General features: G+C 44.5%; 1 protein-coding gene across 5 annotated transcripts in view; it reads left to right on the plus strand.

The window, feature by feature from the left end:
* Wipf3 (WAS/WASL interacting protein family, member 3) overlaps window positions 1-19,626 on the plus strand; it is a 74,551-nt gene that overhangs the window by 5,696 nt on the left and 49,229 nt on the right. For all 5 annotated transcript variants that reach the window (XM_006506294.4, XM_030255480.1, NM_001167860.2 and 2 more), the window contains exon 2: window positions 17,913-18,092. In XM_006506294.4, the coding sequence (XP_006506357.1) occupies window positions 17,970-18,092 (123 nt within the window). In that variant the 5' untranslated portion in view covers window positions 17,913-17,969. The remainder of the gene's footprint in view (window positions 1-17,912; window positions 18,093-19,626) is intronic.

Genomic DNA, 19,626 nt, shown 5'->3' on the forward strand with positions numbered 1-19,626 from the left:
CTCACTAATATGGTGAGGCTCATTTGCCAGCTTGCGCTGGGAATCCCTGGCTCTACCTCCAAAGCTTCATTACAGGCTCGACATCCCACTTGGGGATTTGAACTCTGGTCCTCACGCTTGTATGGCAAGTGCCTTAACCCCTGAACCTCAGCCCCCTCCCCCTCCCCCACCACCACTGGCAACATTTTTAGTTTCCAATTTAGAAAGGAGAGGAAGAAGAAAGACACTGTGGCAAAAAAAAAAAAATAATAATAATAATGTAAAGTTGTGTTTCAAACTAAAATACTGATAGCCACATTGTTTCTCTAGCTCCCCTCCCCCACCCCATTTGTGTGTGTGTGTCTGTCTGTCTGTCTGTGTATGTGTATAATGACCAGATATGACTTGATTCAACTAGGATTGTATTTAGCAGCCAAAATAAACAGAAGCGTGTATATACCTGGATCTACCTTAAATAGAGGCAAGTTATTTGTTGTGTAAAGGCAAACCTCCCACAAAGGCCATCCCCGGCTGCTGTAGGAGCACTTGCCACAGAGACCAGCTCCTTACCATCTTTCTGTTTCTCTCCCTTCATTACAGATGGCATTTGTAATACTTCATCCTAAATCTCTTTGCTTCATGGTCACAAGATGGCTGCTGTAACTCTGGGTTTGCACGGCTAGTCTAGAAGAGAGGAGAACACAATAGCTAAAGACTGACAGCGCACTATTTGAGAGGTTTTGCCTTTTTATTCAGAAAATGATGCCCTGCCTCACCCCCTCCTCCCCCACTCCGACCCCCTAGGCTCAGCTCTCATCTCATTGGGCAGAATGACATCACAGGATTGCTTAAGAATCTGAGACAGCAAATCTTTTCAGCTGAGTAACCCCTCCCCCATTAGAGGGGGGGGTGATTAGTGGGTAGAGATCAACATTGCCTTCGTTAGTCACGGCCTGACTTAATTAGCAATTACAAAGGTGACTCAGTCATTTTAAATGTCACACTATCCAGACCTTCGAGGCAGAGTGCTGGAAAAGGAAGTATGGTCTCCAAGAAGATTCCTAGACCTCCCTGCCAGCCCCGCCCCTTCCGGAGTCTCAGTCTCTGCTATGCCTCTCCTCACCAAGGCGCTTCAAAGTCATTTCAAATTAAACTCACTTTTCTCTGCTCGCGCTCCCTTCTCCTACTCCCCTCTTTAGCTCTAGGTCATCCGTCCAGCAAGGTGTCCTTCTCCCATTTCAGACACCCAGCATTTCCCACTGCTGTCCATCAACCTCTCATGAACTGTCTCCCTTGCTAGTGTTGACTCCTGGATGATGGCTGCTGTTTCCTCTCTACAGGCTACGTTCCTCTTGCAGCCCTCAGGACTGAAACCACAAAGGCCTACCCATGTCTTACAGCCTGCTTGCCTTCCTGCGTTTTTTCCCCCCTTATTATTAATGTGCCATTGTACAAATTAGGGAAAGTCACTGGGATGTTGCCACATGGATTTGATCTAAAACCTTACAAAATAAATCCTATAGCCAAATTCCGTGGAAGCCTGTCCACTGTGAGCAGCAGCCACACCCTGTAGGGGCGGGGCACAGCCTGCTCCAGCTCAGCACTTGTTTGGTCAGGGGAGGCCCACTCTTCCTTCTTTGTGTTTGCTTGATTCCTGTGGAAGTGGCTCCTTCCTTGACTTCTCAGATATGTTCCCAAAGCGCTTTTATTTCTCTTGATGCTCCACGCCCTGCCTTCTGCCTTGCCTGCTGTGACTAAAGCCACTCTGTCTCCTAATTACAGCTTCACTGAGATGCTTACACATCTTAAAACATCCTTTATTGTATTTAAGTTACGACTAGAATATGCAGAGTCAATAGCATCGTCCCCAAAGAAAGCCAGCTCCATACCCGCTCCTCTCAGCTCTGACCATCATTAATGTACCTTCATGCTGCATTTGTCTATTCTGGCCTTTTCTCAGTGAATACATACGGGTACTGGTGTGTGTGTGTGTGGGGGGGGGTGTTGTTTTTTTTTACAGTAACATTTAAGGCGAATCTACAATATAGTGTGAATCAGTCTCCATGGCTTTTTATTGTCCACTCATACTGCATTCATGAGTTGATGGCCATGAGACATATTTCTGCCTATGGTTGACTATGAATGCTGCTGGTCTAGAGATGTGGCCCAACAGTAGATTGAACACTTGCCTAGCATGCACATGGCCTGGCTTTGATTCCATCATTACAAAGAAGGAACAGGACGACTAGGAAGGGAGGAGCAGCGAGGGGAGAAGGAACAGAGAAGAGGACGAACAGTGCCAACCATGCGACGTTTAGTAAGCGTGATCAAGTGTGCTCAATGCATGGTTTACACGTGTATCGAATTTTACCGCGTCCTGTAAGTATGCGCAGGGTCATAGATCAGTAGTCAACAGTGCATGTGTGCCGTCCTTTGCAGACTCGGGGGAGGTGGATGAACTCGGCAAAGGCTGGATACAGAGGAGCACGGATCTGGCATCACACTGACCTGGGTGCTCTGTGGTTTTGCGATTCTTCAGCTGTTGCTTCTCAGGATGATTGCTTACATATCTGAACCTCCTTTCCACATCCTGGAAAGGGGACTGATATTATATGTCATGCAGAGTTAGATCTCTCTTGGGGGGGGAGGGTGAAAGCGAATTGAATAGGTAACAAGTAGATTGCTACTTATGATCAGAACATGTGAACTGCTCTTTTGTCAACACATTATTTGCTAAAGTATTCTTATAGCCATGCCTTTCAGTATTGCTTTGGGCATGCTGGGGACCAAACCCAGGGAGTCTGCCTGTGTTATGCTATTGAGCTCATCTCAGACTGAGCTCCATCAAGTAGACAGCAACCATGACCATTGGGGAATAAAGATATAATGAAAACTGAATGTGCCTTAATCAGAGTAGGTGATGTTTACACACACCGAGAGAGAAAGAGAGAGAGAGACAGAGAGACAGAGACAGAGAGACACAGACACAGAGGAGAGAGATGGGAAAAGCAAGAAAAGAATGAGAAATATACTTTCTACTTCTTTTTAATGACAGAAATTGGTTTTAAGTGTCCACTTGGAGCTGATGTTTGTTCTAATATTCTCCTGATATTTGAATGAGATGTCTTTGTTCCCACTGTTCTGTTTTACAGTATGTCAGAGGAAAAGATGAATCACTCAGATGTAACTACTAAACATGACAGATGAACAACTATCTGGAGGGCAAAATTTGTCTTTCCCATATTTCAACAACTCTTGCAAGGTTTAGAGTTGTTGCTCTGATTTTTACCCAAGTTGGGTATGTTCTAAGGTCAAGGGACCCACTAGCAGAGTTCTAGAGAGAAGACCAAAAGTGTAGTGGGCTGCTGCCTGGCATGCTCCTGTCTGGGTTGTGCTCACCCTGTTATGTTCACAGTATCCACGTAAATTGCATGTAGGCAGATGTGTGTATACTAAGAACAAAAGCCCAGAACATGTGGGCTGTGGAGTCTGTGGAGACTGGGGTCCATATTTTCTAGGGAAGGAAGAATGCCACCAGTTGTTATTACTGTTGGTTCCAAGCTGTGTGTCTTGTGGCCAGCATCCTGTGGTGTTCTACATGTAATGGAAGGCAAGGATTGATTCGCAGCCAGAATCAACTACAAATAACTCCCATCTAGTAGGGTACAACTCTTTAAACGGTGGGGTCATGTATCTGATTGTGGCAATCTCAGGAATGTGGTGACAGTAAAAGGTCCCTGAACACTCAGTAACCAAACACGAATTCAGAGTTACCCATCAAAGCTGCAGGGCAGTCACCTGGGTTGCATCATGTGACTGCCCTGCAGCTGTGGCCATGGCCATGCCTGGGTCACTCCAGGTGCCACTCTACCACCCAGCACCCACACAGATACCTGAAACCCCTAGGTCAGAGTCCAGAGCACTGCTAAGTCCCAAACTGCAGTGTTTTCCTGTACCTGCAAAGTTTTCCACTCCTGTGGGAACGTGGGGGCTTACTTATTCCCTAGTGTGTATTCCATTAGATCGACTGTTCGGGTTTAATAACTGCTGTTTGAGTCTCATTCACCTGATGATCGGTTTCAGGCTAGCCTGGTCTACACATTGAGTTCCAGGACACCCAAGGCAACACAGTGAGACCTTGTCTATAAAACAAAATAAATTAATCTAATTAATATTAGTTTAGGATTAAGACAGAATTTTAACAGTTTCTGAAACGGCCCTGTGCTCCTTAGTTTTTTTGTTAGTTTGGTTAAATAGGGTTATCTGAGAAGAGGGAACATGAATTCAGAAGATTCCTATGTCAGATTTACCTATAGGCAAGTCTTTGGGCATTTTCTTGATTGATGATCGATGTAGGCAGGTCCAGACCATTGTTACAAGTGGGCAGTGCCATCCCTGGGGAGCCCTGGGGAGAAAGTCCTCAAGCAGCCTTCCTCCAAGGCTTCTGTTTCACTTCCTGTCTGTTGGTCCCTGCTCTGACTTCCCTTCCTGAAGGACTGTCAATTGTAATGTGAAATAAATCCTTTCTTCCACCAGCTGCTTTTAGCCAGCTACTCATTAGAGCAACAAAACCAAGCTAGAACAGGCTCTAATACATGTCTGGGATTTTATACTACACTTGTATATGAAGAAGCACAATCAGCATTTATTATAAAATCAAATTATCAAGCAATTATGAAAAATATTGAAGATGGGCTCCATCCTATGGCATCAAAACGCAGTCAAGATTTAGGTCTTTATGGAAAATGTAAAAAGCACATTTGCTTTCATCATGAACAAATGGCGACATTACATGATTATCCATGAATTGAGAAATTTTGTTGTTTAGGTACTGTTGTTACTTATTCTTTTAGAATTTCATACAATGTATTTTGGCCATGAATGTTTGGTTTTTATACCTATTTTATACACATCTGTATGCCCGGGCAATGTAAAACCATCTCAGGAGGAAAAAAAAATCAAAATGGAAAAGAGTTTAGGAAGACAGCAATAAAGAAGCAAGCTCACCTTGTGTTTGTAGAAGGTCACTGTGAGCAGTGCTGGGACAGTGATTCATTCTACCTTTGACTGCTTTTCTAGCATGCTTGGCCAGTCCCCCTCCCCGCCACCTCACATACACACACACACACACACACACACACACACACACACACACCACACACACCCAACAACGTGGATGGCAGTGGCTGTGAGTGGGGACCCACATTGGATCAGACCAAGGGGCTCAACTGCAGCTCTTAGCACAAGGTTAACACTGCTTTGATTTCTTTTCATTTTTGTTCATCTACATTTCCTGTTTAGGCACAGAGGTCTCCTTTGAGTAGCATGAAGCTTAAAATAAAATACTTCACAGTTCCAAATAAGGAACCCAGAAAGAACTAGCAAGGCTCTTATTGAATCTGTTCATCTTAATTCGGGAACAGGTAACATTGCACAGATGCTTCGAAAGTATAAAAGAGTGTGCAGTACAGACCGTTCCCAGGCCACCTCGCTACTGCGTGCTCTAGACGCTGTCCACGTATCTAAGCATAAACGTGGATATAAATACAAAGCATAAATAGAAACCCACACAGACTGTGTGCATTTGCTGCTGTCTGCTTTTTTTTTTTTTTTTTTTTTTTTTTACTTACTGTCACCTAGAGACCATGCCAGTTGTCACACTATGTCTACTATATTCTTTATAAACAGCTATCTCGTTAACCAAGTTATAGGGGATGAATTAACTTAGTTCCCAAATGATAGTAGGTCAGACGCTTTATTTCTGGTCTTTAGCAATTAAAAAAAAATACTGTTTCTCATAAGTCAAGGCGTGGCATAAAGATAAAGTCCTAAAATTGAAAAGTGCATGTAAAACTTGATACATGTGACCCCACACTCTCCCCAGCACATGAGAGTGAGTGACTCCTGCTCTCTGTGGAGTGCAGGACAGTGAGTGAGCCCCTCCCCTCCAGTGCATATTTATTCACCTTGCGAGCCTGGATGACCAGATGGACACACAGCGGTATTTTGTGGGTTTAACATGAATAATTTGGAGCAGCAATAATTTGGGCGTGTTTTAATGTCGTTTATACTCTTCATTTTGTTATAAACTTATAAGTGTTTGTATGAAAAATAGAAAGCCATATTACTGGACTTTTAATCTGATAGCGTTTCTCCCTAATTTGCAGTTTGCTTGTTTCAGTATGATTTTTCTCCCATCTGTAGTGATGTATGCCTTTAATATTGTGTTTTATGTCCTTACATGCTTGTTAACTGCAGGGACATTTCCCCTTAGAGCTTTTTTAAAAGGTCTTTCTTATCTTGGAAGTTTGTGTTTGTATGGGGGCGTGTATAAGATGTTGGGTGTGTATGTATGTAAGTGTGCATGTGCATATATGTATGTATGTGTGTGTGATACATCTAAGCATGACTCATGCCTTTGGATGTACTGGTGCATGCACGTGTGTGTGTGTGTGTGTGCGCGCGCGCGCGCGTGCGCGTGCGCACGCACGACAGAGACCAGAGGATAACATTGAGTGTCTTCCTCTGTTGTTCTTAGCCTTATTCTCTTGAAGTAGGGACTCTCAGTGACTCAAAACCCACTTTGTTAGCTAGGCCGGCCAGTGCCATTCCAGACTCCTCCTCCTGTCCCCACCTCTAATGCTGGGACTTTACAGTCCTGGTCAGCTTTTCTTTATGTGGTAGCTGAGAATTCAGATTTGGGTCTTTGTTGCCTCATTGCTTGCTGGCGCTCTTACACCCCCCCACCCCCTGAACCGTCTCTGCCACACCTTGTCTTGGAGGGTTTTGGTTTTTTTTAAGTCTTTTATATTTTTCATATGATAATAGTTTCCTAATAGTTTCCTTTTTTTAGATGTCAAACTTTTAGTGCTTTGGGTCTTATTTTAAGGCAAGGCATGGGATCCTAACATTGACATCTTTGCTCCCCAGTTTTCTCAATCGTTTTTATTAAATAACATGTCTTCTTTCCCCTCATCCCACATACAGTGTCTTTTTATAAATATCTAGAGCCAAAACTTCTAAATATAGAGTTGTTTGGGGCTCTAAGATTCAATACCCATCTAACTCTCTGTTCTTCCTAATGGAACAGCTTTATCACTTTGTTACCCAAGGACTTGAGTTTTGCTGTGAACTTGAGGACGTCTTGCCCCATTCTGATCCATCATGATCACTGAAGTTCACAGCACAGTACAGACCAAGTTAACATTTGTCTGGCGTTGGCCTTTTCTGCTGGAAAGTAAAAGTAAAGTTTGTTTTCTCTGTGTCTTCTCTGTTTCACAGCCACATCTTACATGTTCATCTCGTCTCTGCTTGTTCTGTTCCATATTTTCAGGCTGACTTGCAAGAGCCGTTGTCTCCGAGGGCGGCGGTATTCTCCAGCAGCTGTTTTCTAGTCACAGAAGGGACGCTGAGAGTTTGTTTACAGGTTCTGAGGAGTCACCTTTAAAACTTTCCTTATTGAAATGTAAATGAAGAAAATATCTCATAAAAATGTTTTTAAAAAAATTTTAAAAACTTTCCTTATGATTCAAAGTTATCTTCCTACTGGTTCTCTTAGGTTTCCCATGTACGTTGTCATATTACTGAAGAGGGGGCAAGCGAGCTCCTTTCTAACTAATATATAAATATATGCTTTATTTCCTTTATAATTGAATCGAGGGACTCCCACCTCTGGAGTGATGACATCAGGTAGTGACAACAGTGCATTCATGCCTGACTTGTCCCTGACTGTAACTGGAATGCATTGAGTCTTCCCTCATTTACTATGACGTGTTTTGCATTATAATCAGGAGATAGCTGTGGAAATAATACTATTTATATCATTGTATGTGGGGGGTATGAAATGTGTGTGGGCTTGTGTGACACAGCGCTCATGTGGAGGTCAGAAGACAACATTGTAGACTTGGTTCTCTCATTCTCCCTTTGTCTGGGTTCTAGGGATCAAACTCAACTCTGCAGGCTTGTGCAGCAAGCACCGTCACCTTCAGAGCCTATATTGCTGGCGCTGATTCTTTTTCAATGCTCCTACTATGAGAAATTAGATTAGGAGGTGGCTTTTGCCTTGAAATGTCCCTGCCTTTGACTTTTCTTTTTTTTTTCCATTTTTTATTAGGTATTTAGCTCATTTACATTTCCAATGCTATACCAAAAGTCCCCCATACCCACCCACCCCCACTCCCCTACCCACCCACTCCCCCTTTTTGGCCCTGGCGTTCCCCTGTACTGGGGCATATAAAGTTTGCAAGTCCAATGGGCCTCTCTTTGCAGTGATGGCCGACTAGGCCATCTTTTGATACATATGCAGCTAGAGTCAAGAGCTCCGGGGTACTGGTTAGTTCATAATGTTGTTCCACCTATAGGGTTGCAGATCCCTTTAGCTCCTTGGCTACTTTCTCTAGCTCCTCCATTGGGAGCCCTGTGATCCATCCATTAGCTGACTGTGAGCATCCACTTGTGTTTGCTAGGCCCCGGCATAGTCTCACAAGAGACAGCTACATCTGGGTCCTTTCGATAAAATCTTGCTAGTGTATGCAATGGTGTCAGCGTTTGGATGCTGATGATGGGGTGGATCCCTGCATATGGCAGTCTCTCCATGGAAGGAGTTACAGAGACAAAGTTTGGAGCTGAGATGAAAGGATGGGCCTTTGACTTTTCAAGACAGTGTCTCACTGTGTAGCTATGGCTGTCCTGGAACTCACTCTCTAGCCTCCAACTCACAGAGATCCTCCTGCCTTGGCCTCCCAAATGCTGGGATTAAAGGCGTGTATCGCCATACCCAGCTGAAATGCCCTTGTCTTTGAACTGGCTTTGGTTGATGGCTGTTACTTTAAGTATTTCAGATTTCTGCTTGTTTATGTTTCTCAGATCTTGCTCGTACATGAGGTTGGTCAGTGCTGTGGGAGTTAGGGGTCTGTCTGTCTGTCTCAGCTTTGGGTCTGTCTGCTGTCTGTAGATAAGCTCTTCCCTGAGCAGCTGGGTGGAATCCGGTGATAGGGCCCTTCTGTTTCCTGTCAGCAAACCTTTGACATCTTCAGTGTGTCCCATCCTTTCTTGGTCACTTCACTAATCCACATTTTAACAGAAAGCAGTCCACTTTAGTCTATGCTTTCAGATTAGAACGTTTAGCATCTTCCTGTCACAGCCTCCCTTCCTTCCCTGCTCTTCCTATTTTCTGGTCTTTTGGAGGATTTGATTTGCTGTCTGATTTTCAGAGAAGCCTTGCGCCTTTATAAGTCCTAACATGTATCATTTCTCTAATTTCTAATCTTTAAACTCACAGATAAAATGGGTTCCTTTCTCTCAACTCCCTTTACATGGCCTTTGCCATTACATCCTCTTGTCTGTCCGTGTCACTGTCAACGCTGACAGCTCTGATGTGCTCTGACCTGGGCTTTGGCAGTGTTCCATCTGTCACAACCTGATTTCACAGGCTCGTTCAGTTGTTTATTTAGTGCTCCAGGGTTTTCGGTGCTAGCATTTGAAGGTGTTCTCTGAGTCTTCCTGTATTGGATTCTGAAGAGAGTCTAATCTGCTGTGTTCCTGCCTTTTGGTTAAGGCCACCCCCCACTCCGCTCCCCCCACCCCCAGCGTGCACCCCACACACAGGAGCAGCGAATGTACAGTGCTTCTGTGCCTATATTAAGAACTACTTAAAGAATGAATCTTTTATGCTCAGGAAATGCAGCCATCTTTTTCTACCTTCCATTTATAAAAGCCTTTTTGTTTGTGTATCTGGTGTATGTATTGTTCCTGTGGGTGTCTGCACAGGTGTGCGCACACATGGAGGTCAGAGGTCAGCTTCAGGTGTCTTCCTCATTTTCGAGCTACCTCCTAGTTTGAGACAGGGCCTCTCACAACCTAGAGTCCCTCAGTTCAGCTAGTCTAGCTGGCCGGTGAGCTCCAGGGACCTGCCTCTCCCCACCACTGTCAGTCAGTGATGGGGCTAGAGATGTGAGTCCAACTTTTATGCAGGTGCTGGGGATCTGGACTCGGGTCCTCGTGCCTTTGTGTCAGGCACTTCAGTACTCAGCCATGTTCCCAGCCTTGGCATTATGCTTAAAGTGCTAATAGGTCTGATGTGGGCGGGCAGTTCCACAATGAAAACCCCAGCTCTGTCCAGTCTCCCCTGGGTGGCCTACAATAGTTTTGTTTGTTTCCTTGCTTGCTTGAAAGGCTCACTGTAGAGCTCAGGCTGGTCTCGAACATGTACCTTTCTTGCCTCCACTTCCTGAGCACTGGTGTTGTAGAATTGATCTACCACAGACTCCTTGCAATTTTGCATTATTGCTTTGGTCAGTACTAATTGGCAGTTGAAATTTCTGGTGCTTCCACCCCCCCCCCCCCCACCACACACCTTTTACAATCTTCAGCATTGTAAAGAATTCATATTATCTTATTTATGATTTTGGACTGATTTCAGCTCTTTTTGGCTCAGTGTTCGTGGTTTGGATAGCGCACGGCAGATTTCGGTCCGATCTGAAGGCACCCTCAGGAGCTTGCAGGCTTAGCTGACTTCTGTGAATCGATGGCCAGATAGCTTTGCTTTGACTTTCATTCTGTTCTGCTTAAGTTTTACTGCCAACTTTGCCCTTTTGCCTGTCACCTAATGAACCATTTTAATTTGTTTTGTTTCCATATTCTACCTGAAAGTAGACCCTGTTTTAACTTTTTCCAGATGCCTCTATAGCTAACTCTAATCTCTGAATTCCTCTGGGCCGTGGTTTTGCTTGTGTATGTTTTTAATGCAGTGAATGTCTAGTTCTTTTTCCATAGCCAATGCCAAATACTGACACACACACACACACCATTCCTTTTGAAATCTCTCTCTCTTTTTTTGCCATTCAGTTTTAACTGTAGGATTTTCCTAGTATTTACACTAACATTTTTTTATATACTTTTAGTGGATGTATATGGTTGACTCACTTCACAGGTATTTTGACTTTTTGTGTAACAGCTAAAAGGTCACTGTGTCTGTATTCTCCACTGTGTGTCCCTTTTTGCCTGAAGATTCTTGCTGGTTACATCCCCAGGCTGATAGTTTGGATGGTAGGATTGCTCCTTTGGATATTAGCTGTATTCCTTTCTTTTTATTCGTTTTAAAGTTAGAATTCTTTGTTTTTATTCACCCACTCCATCCTCGCCTAGTCCTTTCCTACCATCTTGCTATTGTCCTACTTTCTCCAAATGGCACTCCCTCCTTACCCTTAAGCTCCTACCCTCCCAGCCTGGCAGTGGTGGCGCACGCCTTTAATCCCAGCACTTGGGAGGCAGAGACAGGCAGATTTCTGAGTTCGAGGCCAGCCTGGTCTATGGAGTGAGTTCCAGGACAGCCAGGGCTACAGAGAAACCCTGTCTCAAAAAGCAAAAACAAAGAACAAAAAACAAAAATCCTACCCTCCCCATCAAGATCCTGTTTCTACTCCCATTAAATACACACACACACACACACACACACACACACACACACACGCATGCATGCACACACTTACATCAAGATTCCACATACAAGAGAAAGCTGAGAAGAGAAAATAGACCCAAATAAATGGCAGTCACACTATGCTACCTGTAGAACTAGGCTTTTTCTATGTACTATCATCAGTGCACATCTGGGAATTTGAATTTGGTATATTTAAAACATTTACACTTGCCTTTTTACTGCAATGGCAGTTTAGCTGGATATAAACCATTGGGTCTTACATTATCCTTCTGGAATTCTGTGATGTGGATAATATCTCTAAAGCTGTATCATTCTTCCTTAGTTATCACAAAAACCAGCATTGCTTTTCTCCATAACAATAAGGAATGTCAGGAAAGATAGCTCAGTGGTTAAGAGCATTTACTACTATGGAGGACTCACACCGCGCTAACCATCTGTAGTTCCAGGAAGCATCACCTTGTGTAATAGTTAACGCTTCTAAAAAAATGCACCTCTTCTTTTGAAAATCAGAGTCCATCTTATTCATTAAATCTCCTAGGCACAGGGGCCTAAGCCAGCTGTGCATCCCTCAGTGGGAAGATGCTGCTAAGGACGTTGACCCTGTGTCTGGCAGGTTGATCACTGCCATCTCTAGTCCGAATGATGTTACCCCAAAGGACAGCATTTCTGCATAATTTGTAGTTCCCAGGGAAGAGGTACCACCCAGCTGTTAAGGAGTTAAAAACACCCTCCAGGTAAAACCTTGCACCATAAATTAGAGAGGTAGCCTTCATTTTATAAAGTGATTTGTTATATGATAACGGATAATAATCTGATTGTGATGATGGATAAGGTGGGCTCTGTTTTCCAAAAGTAGAGCTGTGCTCTTTAGAAATGTAACTATTACATAAACTGATGTTTCCTTACAGCTGTGTGATAAATATAATTTTAATGATCCCAGTTCTTTTAGTCATCCCAGTGGTAGAAAAAAGACAAGACAGGAAGCCAGCACTCTCCTCTCACCCTGGGGAACCACGCACACCGTGGTTATTATGCGTTTGAGTCATGGTGAATATTATCAATATCTCCAATTTTCCCTTCACCAAGTGCTGTTCAAACATTATAAAGAATTCAGTGAATGAGCTGGTAACCAATTTGCATCTCAGAAAGAGTCTAATAAAAGGAATCTGATTTATGAGCTCACTGCAGGTGTGACACTGAGTTTCAATCTGATGGTGGTTAAGGAATGTATCATTTGAGAATCTGCAGAGATGAGCCTCTGACTGTTCAGCTAATAGCTTACTGGAACATCTGAGCAGGATGGAGCTCCAGAGCCGATGTTGCACTGGCGTTTCTCTGGTGCTGCATCCTTCTCTGAAACGAGACAGGCATCCTCACCTTGCCTTAGTCATTTCCAGCTCTAAGTACAGCCTGCCAATTGCATGGGCTTGGCCTGCTGAAAGTCCGTGAATCTGGGAGAAACTCAGTTTTCTCAGCAAGGACACAGCTTGCGGCTGTGAGCCAGTGTTCAGCATCCTAAACTCAGTAGGCCTTAGCTGGTACGTGTATCCCTTACTGGAAGACACTGCCGTGTATGCTGATCCTGTGTCTGGCAGAGACGCTGCCTTTCTCAGGAGCTTCCACCAGAGTCTCTCAGAATGTGGTCCCCAGGGATCAGTGCTGTGGTCCCCAGGGCAGCAGTGTTGTGGTCCTCAGAGCATCAGTGCTGTGGTCCCCAGGGCAGCAGTGTTGTGATCTCCAGGGCAGCAGTGTTGTGATCTCCAGGGATCAGTGCTGTGGTCTGCAGGACAGCAGTGCTGTGGTCCCCAGGACAGCCATGTTGTGGTCCCCAAGGATCAGTGTTATGGTCACCAGGACAGCAGTGCTGTGGTTCCCAGGGCATCAGTGTTGGCCTGTCCTGGGGGAGTAGGGAGGAAAGCTTGTGTTCAACTTCTCTGAAAAATGTGTGACCATTATCCTGGACCTTTGCTCCCAAGGATCCGACGTAGGTTCCCCTGAGAAATTGGAGATGCGTTTCGAGGGCATGTCGATAAACATCATCAGTTTGATAATGCTTGTGTCTGTCCTTACTACTAACTTCCATGGATGGTGGGTACTCTTCCCTTACCATTTACGGTCAAAAGTTAAATTTTCTTTTTCAAAGTAAATGCTTTTATCTAAAAACATGAGTTGATTTATAGAAAATGCTGAAAACCTAAGTTCAGGTGGGTGTTCTAAAATCCATAAAAGCCACCTGCAGACAGGCGACTGAGACCAGCTTAGTGCAGAGAGAATGCTGGGCCCTGGACCAGGACAGCAGCCCCTCCAGGGCTCTGTGTGAGTTCCACAAAGCAACCTAAGCATCCTTATGTGAGAGGCTCGAAGAAAGGCACCTGCTGCGAGCTGTGGCTGGGTTCCCTGCGGCTCATCATAATACAGTCCCAGGGTTCTCTAAGTGTTCATACAGGCATATGTTCCATGCTAAGCACATTCCCCCTAATACCTGCTGCTTCCATCTCCTCTCACCTCCCTCCCCACTAGTCCCCTCTGTCCCCCTAGACAGTTTTACTCCGAAATGCCATGCCATATATCCATACCTGATTTTATGTAGCTGTATGAAATCCAGGAGTTACAAGTGAGAAAATATGATATTTTATATTTCCTGAGGTTGGCTTTAATTCTATCAATAAATAGGATTGCCTTTACCCATTGTTCTGCGAATCATATGACTTTGTTCTTTATGGCTGACATTTTATCTAAAAGCATGAGTTGATAGAAAACGCTAGAAGCGTGAGTTCAGGTGGTGTGTGTGAGCGAGTCTGTCTACCACATTTTCTTGATTGGAGGTTTCTTCCTTTTTTAAATCCTGTGCTGTTTTTACTTCCCTTCCCCTGTCCCCTTTTTACTCAGGCTAATGTGCCCATCCTCAAAGCTGCCTCTTCAAAGGGCAAATATTCCCAGCAATTTTATATCATGTAGAGTGTGCAAGAGGCCAGCAGGAAGACAGGCTTGGGGGAGAGAGTGGGCTGGGCAGGAGATCCTGGACAGGCTGCTCAGAGAATCTTCTAGATAGCAGGTGCCAACAGGATGTGTCTATAAGTGACCTGCAGACCATCTTTAAGCTATAAAACTCCTTTGTTATATGTATTTACAGGTTGCAAATTTTCCATGCATATTTTGAGGATCCTTAATTCTCAGTGCGTTTGCCCAGAGTCAGAAGTTATCCTGTCCTGGCTGCAGGACCCTTGTGATAAATATACTTGAGTGACCGGTCCTTAGATGGGACAGGCTCTCTGTGGTGTGAGTGTAGGTTGCCTCCTGGGGTTCCTTCATCCCTGTTAGGTCAGAGGAAGTAGATCTCTATTCTCCTATCTGGTTTCATGAACCAACCAATTGGAGAAACTCAATTAGAAGTGTTAAGATGAAGGGGGATTATAGAAAAACCTTATGCTCAAAATCTCCCTCTGAGTGGACACAGATGGTTGGCCATGCAAAGAAAGGAGATCCCCAAGCAACCAGAGCTCTCTGGAAAGAGTTTTCAGTAAGGCAGTTTGTGAGAGCTGTGTAACACTCAAGTTCTGTTGGCCCACTGGGGCATACAGATGCTTTGAGAAATGCAGACAGCCCCCCTAACCATCCATATCTGCTGATTAAACCAACTGCAGACTGAGAATACTAGGAAACATTGCTGCTGTGCTAAGCACACACCACACACACACACACACACACACACCGTACATCCCTGTGTGTCCATCTTTTCCTCCCATGGAGTTATTCCCTGAACAATGCAGTGCAGCGACTGTTTGCACAGAATTTACATTGTATTAGGTATTATGCATGATCTATAGGAAATCTAGAACATCTCAAGGCTGTGTGTAGGTTACATGAAATAAACATATGTCATGTAACAAAATACAAGGATTTGAATACCTGAGAATTTGGTATTCATGGGAGTGCCTGGAACTGACCCTTGCAGATACTGAAGGAAAACTATACGTAGTCACATTTCAAATTTGAATTAAAATAAAAGCTGGCTTTTCTTGGGGAGAGAGGAGGAAGTTCTGGTCAATACTGGGATTACATACCTATGCAGTACCAGTTATTGAGAGCTGAGTGTGGACCTCCAGGCCTCAGCCCACTACCCCTCTTTGTTGTCCTATTTGAATCTGTGGCCACAGCCTGCTCTCTACTTAGGAGGGGAGCTGGCGAAGGGGTCCTGGGTTCTGGCTGGCTCACACAACAGGGGATTTCTTGTGTTTTATAGAAAATGTGTTTAAAGATAGTGGGAGGGCACAAGACAAACATCCACCTCCTCTGCAGAGTAGCTGAGCACCACACAAACTCCTGCGTGTCCCTAGCCCTCTGCTCGTCTCTCCCACTCAAGCAGACACTTCTGTGCCTCTGTTTTCATGCCATCCCTGCTAAGGACAGGTCTCTGAGCCACCTGCTGGTCTTTTGAAAACTCAGTAACTTCCACCAAAGGTTCCTTTATTATGCCCCCACTCCAGACTGAAGTGCTATTGCCCTCCTTGCTGTTCCAACATCCATGGGGGCGTTTATCCTCCCAGCTTCCATTGGGGCGTTTATTTTCTTCCTTTCATGATGGTTTTTCTAGTTATTTGTGGTGATGCTAAGCACAGCCACTGTGTTCTAGGACCTGTATAGAGGACCTGTCCTGTGGACTCTGTTTAGGCTAAGCATGAAGCCTTAAAGCACTTATTTTTTTCCAGGAAGAATGTAGCTGGGGAAAAAGCCAAGCAGACCTGGGACCTAGTCTGTTTAAATTCTCCCTCCTGTTTAAATAGCTAATGTGTGTGCGAATGCTGCCTTTTGAATATTTCACAAGTTAGGAAAAAGTATAAAAGCTTTTGGATATCTGGCTTTTAAAATATCTTAAGCATTTTGAATAAATTTCAGAACAAAATAAAGATTTTTTTTAATGGTTGAAGAGAGCATAAAGCATCAAAGAGCTTGCTGGTGCTGCCTGTGACTTCCTGGAGCTTGGTATTCTTAACTGTCAGACTCTAAAATGTACCTCTCTAGAAAGTCATTTGATGATTATATCTGTCAAGTGGGGGGGGGAGCTTCCATAGCCACGAAGCACTACACACAAAAATATCCTTTAATCCCAAACTTTGGAAAATTATGCCCTGTGATTTCAGCAAGGCTGGATCCCAGGGGGACCTAATTGCTCTGCAGTTCCCTGGGACAAAGCCAGGTAAAGAACAAGGGCACAGAGGGAGAGACAAACAAAGGATCGTTCTCACCCTGTGGGCCTGAAAAAGCATTTTTAAATCTTTGCAAACTGAAGTAACATAAGTAGCACACACTGGTTAGTTTAATGAGAGATGTGGTACAGCCGAGCTTAGGATGTGAACAGAAACCTCCTGCCAAGATTAGCTAAACCGGCCTCCTTTTCAGCTGTATACAGTTGCCTGTCGCCTCATTCAGTGATCTATAATAAATGTCCCGAGTTTCCCGGCTGCTGGTGGTACCTCTCCATCAGAGCAGACAGACCACCCGGTCCCAGCTTTCCTGGGCATGTGTCTGTGTCCTTATTTCATCTCCTCATCACATCAGACCAAGTCTGAAACTGTGACTGTTGTGGCATATAGCATATGCCTATATAAGCCAGGGCAGGCCTGCTGTCTGTGAAGGACTGTTGTGGGAACTCTGGCTAGCTTGGCTCAGAGTCTGCACCATGGAAAAGGTAGAGAGAAATACCAGTGGTGGCAGTGTTACAGAATCACGTTGCTTGGTTGTTTTGTCTCTGTAGCAGTGAAGAAGTATACATGTGCACACACACACACACACACACACACACACACACACACACGGGTTGCAAAGAAATGCATATATCTGGAGATCAGATATCTTATAATATTAACCATTAGAAACAGAACTGTATTTGTAGAACCTTGCCAGAAGCTCTGTGTGCCACAAACACCAGGAACACAAAGTCTACACAAGGAGACTGCACTGAGAGAGCGATACAGAAACAGCAATAAGGGAACGTCAAGGAAAGGGATAGCTGACATATTAGAAAGGCACGGGAAGATGAGAGCACTCTGATAAGCCTTGCTTCAGGCTGGCATCCTGTGCGAGGCTGAACGTGCGACATTGAGCGGTCAGATGTCATTCTGTGTGTGAAGATGAGATCTGTGCAGAAAACTGATAAAACCGCAGGTTAGGGATGAAGGACTCACAGGGAAATCACTTTAGAATGAGGCAGGTATGTGTGTGTGTGTGTGTGTGTGTGTGTGTTTTTAAATATAACCTTTCTGTGGAGAATCAAGAGTAGATTCCATCAGTCTTATCACCAAATTAGGATCTGTCCGCTTCTCTTGCTGCCGGCTCACCTCCCTGTGAATGCTCAGAGACTGAATAATCAGATGAGCTAAGGAAGTAGGGAAAGATTGGAGCTGTCTGTCGACACATGCACATGTCAACAACACTAGCATAAGCTGTGTAAGGACCACATCCATGTTAAAAAAACAATCCCTTTTCTCTTTTGCAGACCAGAAACTACTCTCTTGGGACCATTCATAAGTGAGAGACACCAACACTGTGACATATGCCGGTGCCACCGCCACCACCGCCACCACCTCCACCTCCACCTCCACCCCCTCCACCACTAGGGGCTCCACCCCCTCCACCACTTGGGGCGCCACCCCCTCCACCCCCACCAGGGCCTCCGGTAAGACCTGTTTGTTTTTTCTCTCTGCTTTGCTGTGGAGTCCAGGCCTGTATGAACAGGCCTTTGAATGATCTTGAAAAGGAGGAGTTTGCTGTTTGGTGAGCTGCCGTGGGCACCCATGTGACAGGTGCACCTTGGGATGTTGTCTTCGGCTGCTTTGGGGGTCTGATTCCTAACCAGTCTGGACTAAACATTCTTCTCTCCTATTCCTATGCCTATGTCATCGTACCTTACTTCAGTCTCCATAATTGTCCCCGTCGTGGCCCACCACATGGTACAGGCTTTCCCAGTCACCCTGAGTGACTTTCCATCTCACTGGACAGTCTAGTGAGAGGCTCGTGCTGAAGTTTCTCGGGCCTGTGAGACACTGAGAAGTCAAGTCGCACATGAGGTATCAATCAGAAGATGAGGGTACCCTGGCTTCAGCCCCCAGTTCTATGTCCAGCAAGTGACATGTTAGGTGAAAGCCCCAGGGAAGTGGGGTTTACTGATAGACGCTTCCAGTGTCTGCAGCAATGAATCCAGACTACTCCCATCCAGGCCACATTGTCTCAGTTTAATCATTTGATTTGTGCCAGAAGAGGGCCACAGAGGGTGGCTGTTCTGTTCTGGAACAAAGAGTCAACCTCAGCACCAGTGACATGGGAACCAACTAACTGGGGTAGGGAGTTGCTGAGCTGTACTTTTTTTTAGGACATTTAACAATATCCTCAGCCTCTACCTATGCAATGCCAGTAATACCCCCTCAAGTGTGGGAATTAAAAAAATGTCCTCAGATCCTGCCTGGCAGAGGCAAGATACATAGGCAGACTAGAAATAAGTATTGAAGTTTCATTGCTGAACTTGACTACGCATGCTCAAGTGCAAGGTCATTGCCACCACAGGGTGATAAATAAAGAAAACAAGCGGGAAACTGTCTGTGGATCCTAGATTTGGTGACACTGAAGAAATGTAACAGCCAGAGAGATAGAAGCATCAACAGCAGTTAGTGGGGCTTGAGGAATGGCCTGGGCAAACACTACTGGTGGTGCACACAGCTAGAGCATCGTCAATGGTGAACAGTTCTTTCTAGAGCGCTGTAGGCAGGAAACAATCCCGTGTGCAACACTATGTAGTCAGATAGTTTGTCTTCTTAGGGGTGGTTAAGATTTTAACCCCTAAAGGAACCAAAAAGCTGTATACAAAGACACTCAAAGAAATATGTTTTAGACTAGTGAAAATAATAGTGATGAGAACTACACTTTTAATGCTACACTATAAATTAAAAGCTGCATCATGCCACAGCGTTAGTTAAGAACTACGACTATGGTTATTGTTTTTAGGGTATTGCCAACATGCCTATTACACACAGTGAAGTCTGTTGTGTAATTAACACCATAAATAGAAACAAATCGTCAGGAAATTTGATAGGCTAATATAAAACTTAATTATTTCACTAGGAAATTCTTTGGTTAATGTTCTGCATCGCCTTTCTCATTATTATTATTTTTGTGCTGTCTGCTCATGGAGGAACAGGTCACTTGGAGCAGAAAAT

This window comes from Mus musculus, chromosome 6 (assembly GCF_000001635.26).
Source record: "Mus musculus strain C57BL/6J chromosome 6, GRCm38.p6 C57BL/6J".
Lineage (NCBI taxonomy): Eukaryota > Metazoa > Chordata > Mammalia > Rodentia > Muridae > Mus > Mus musculus.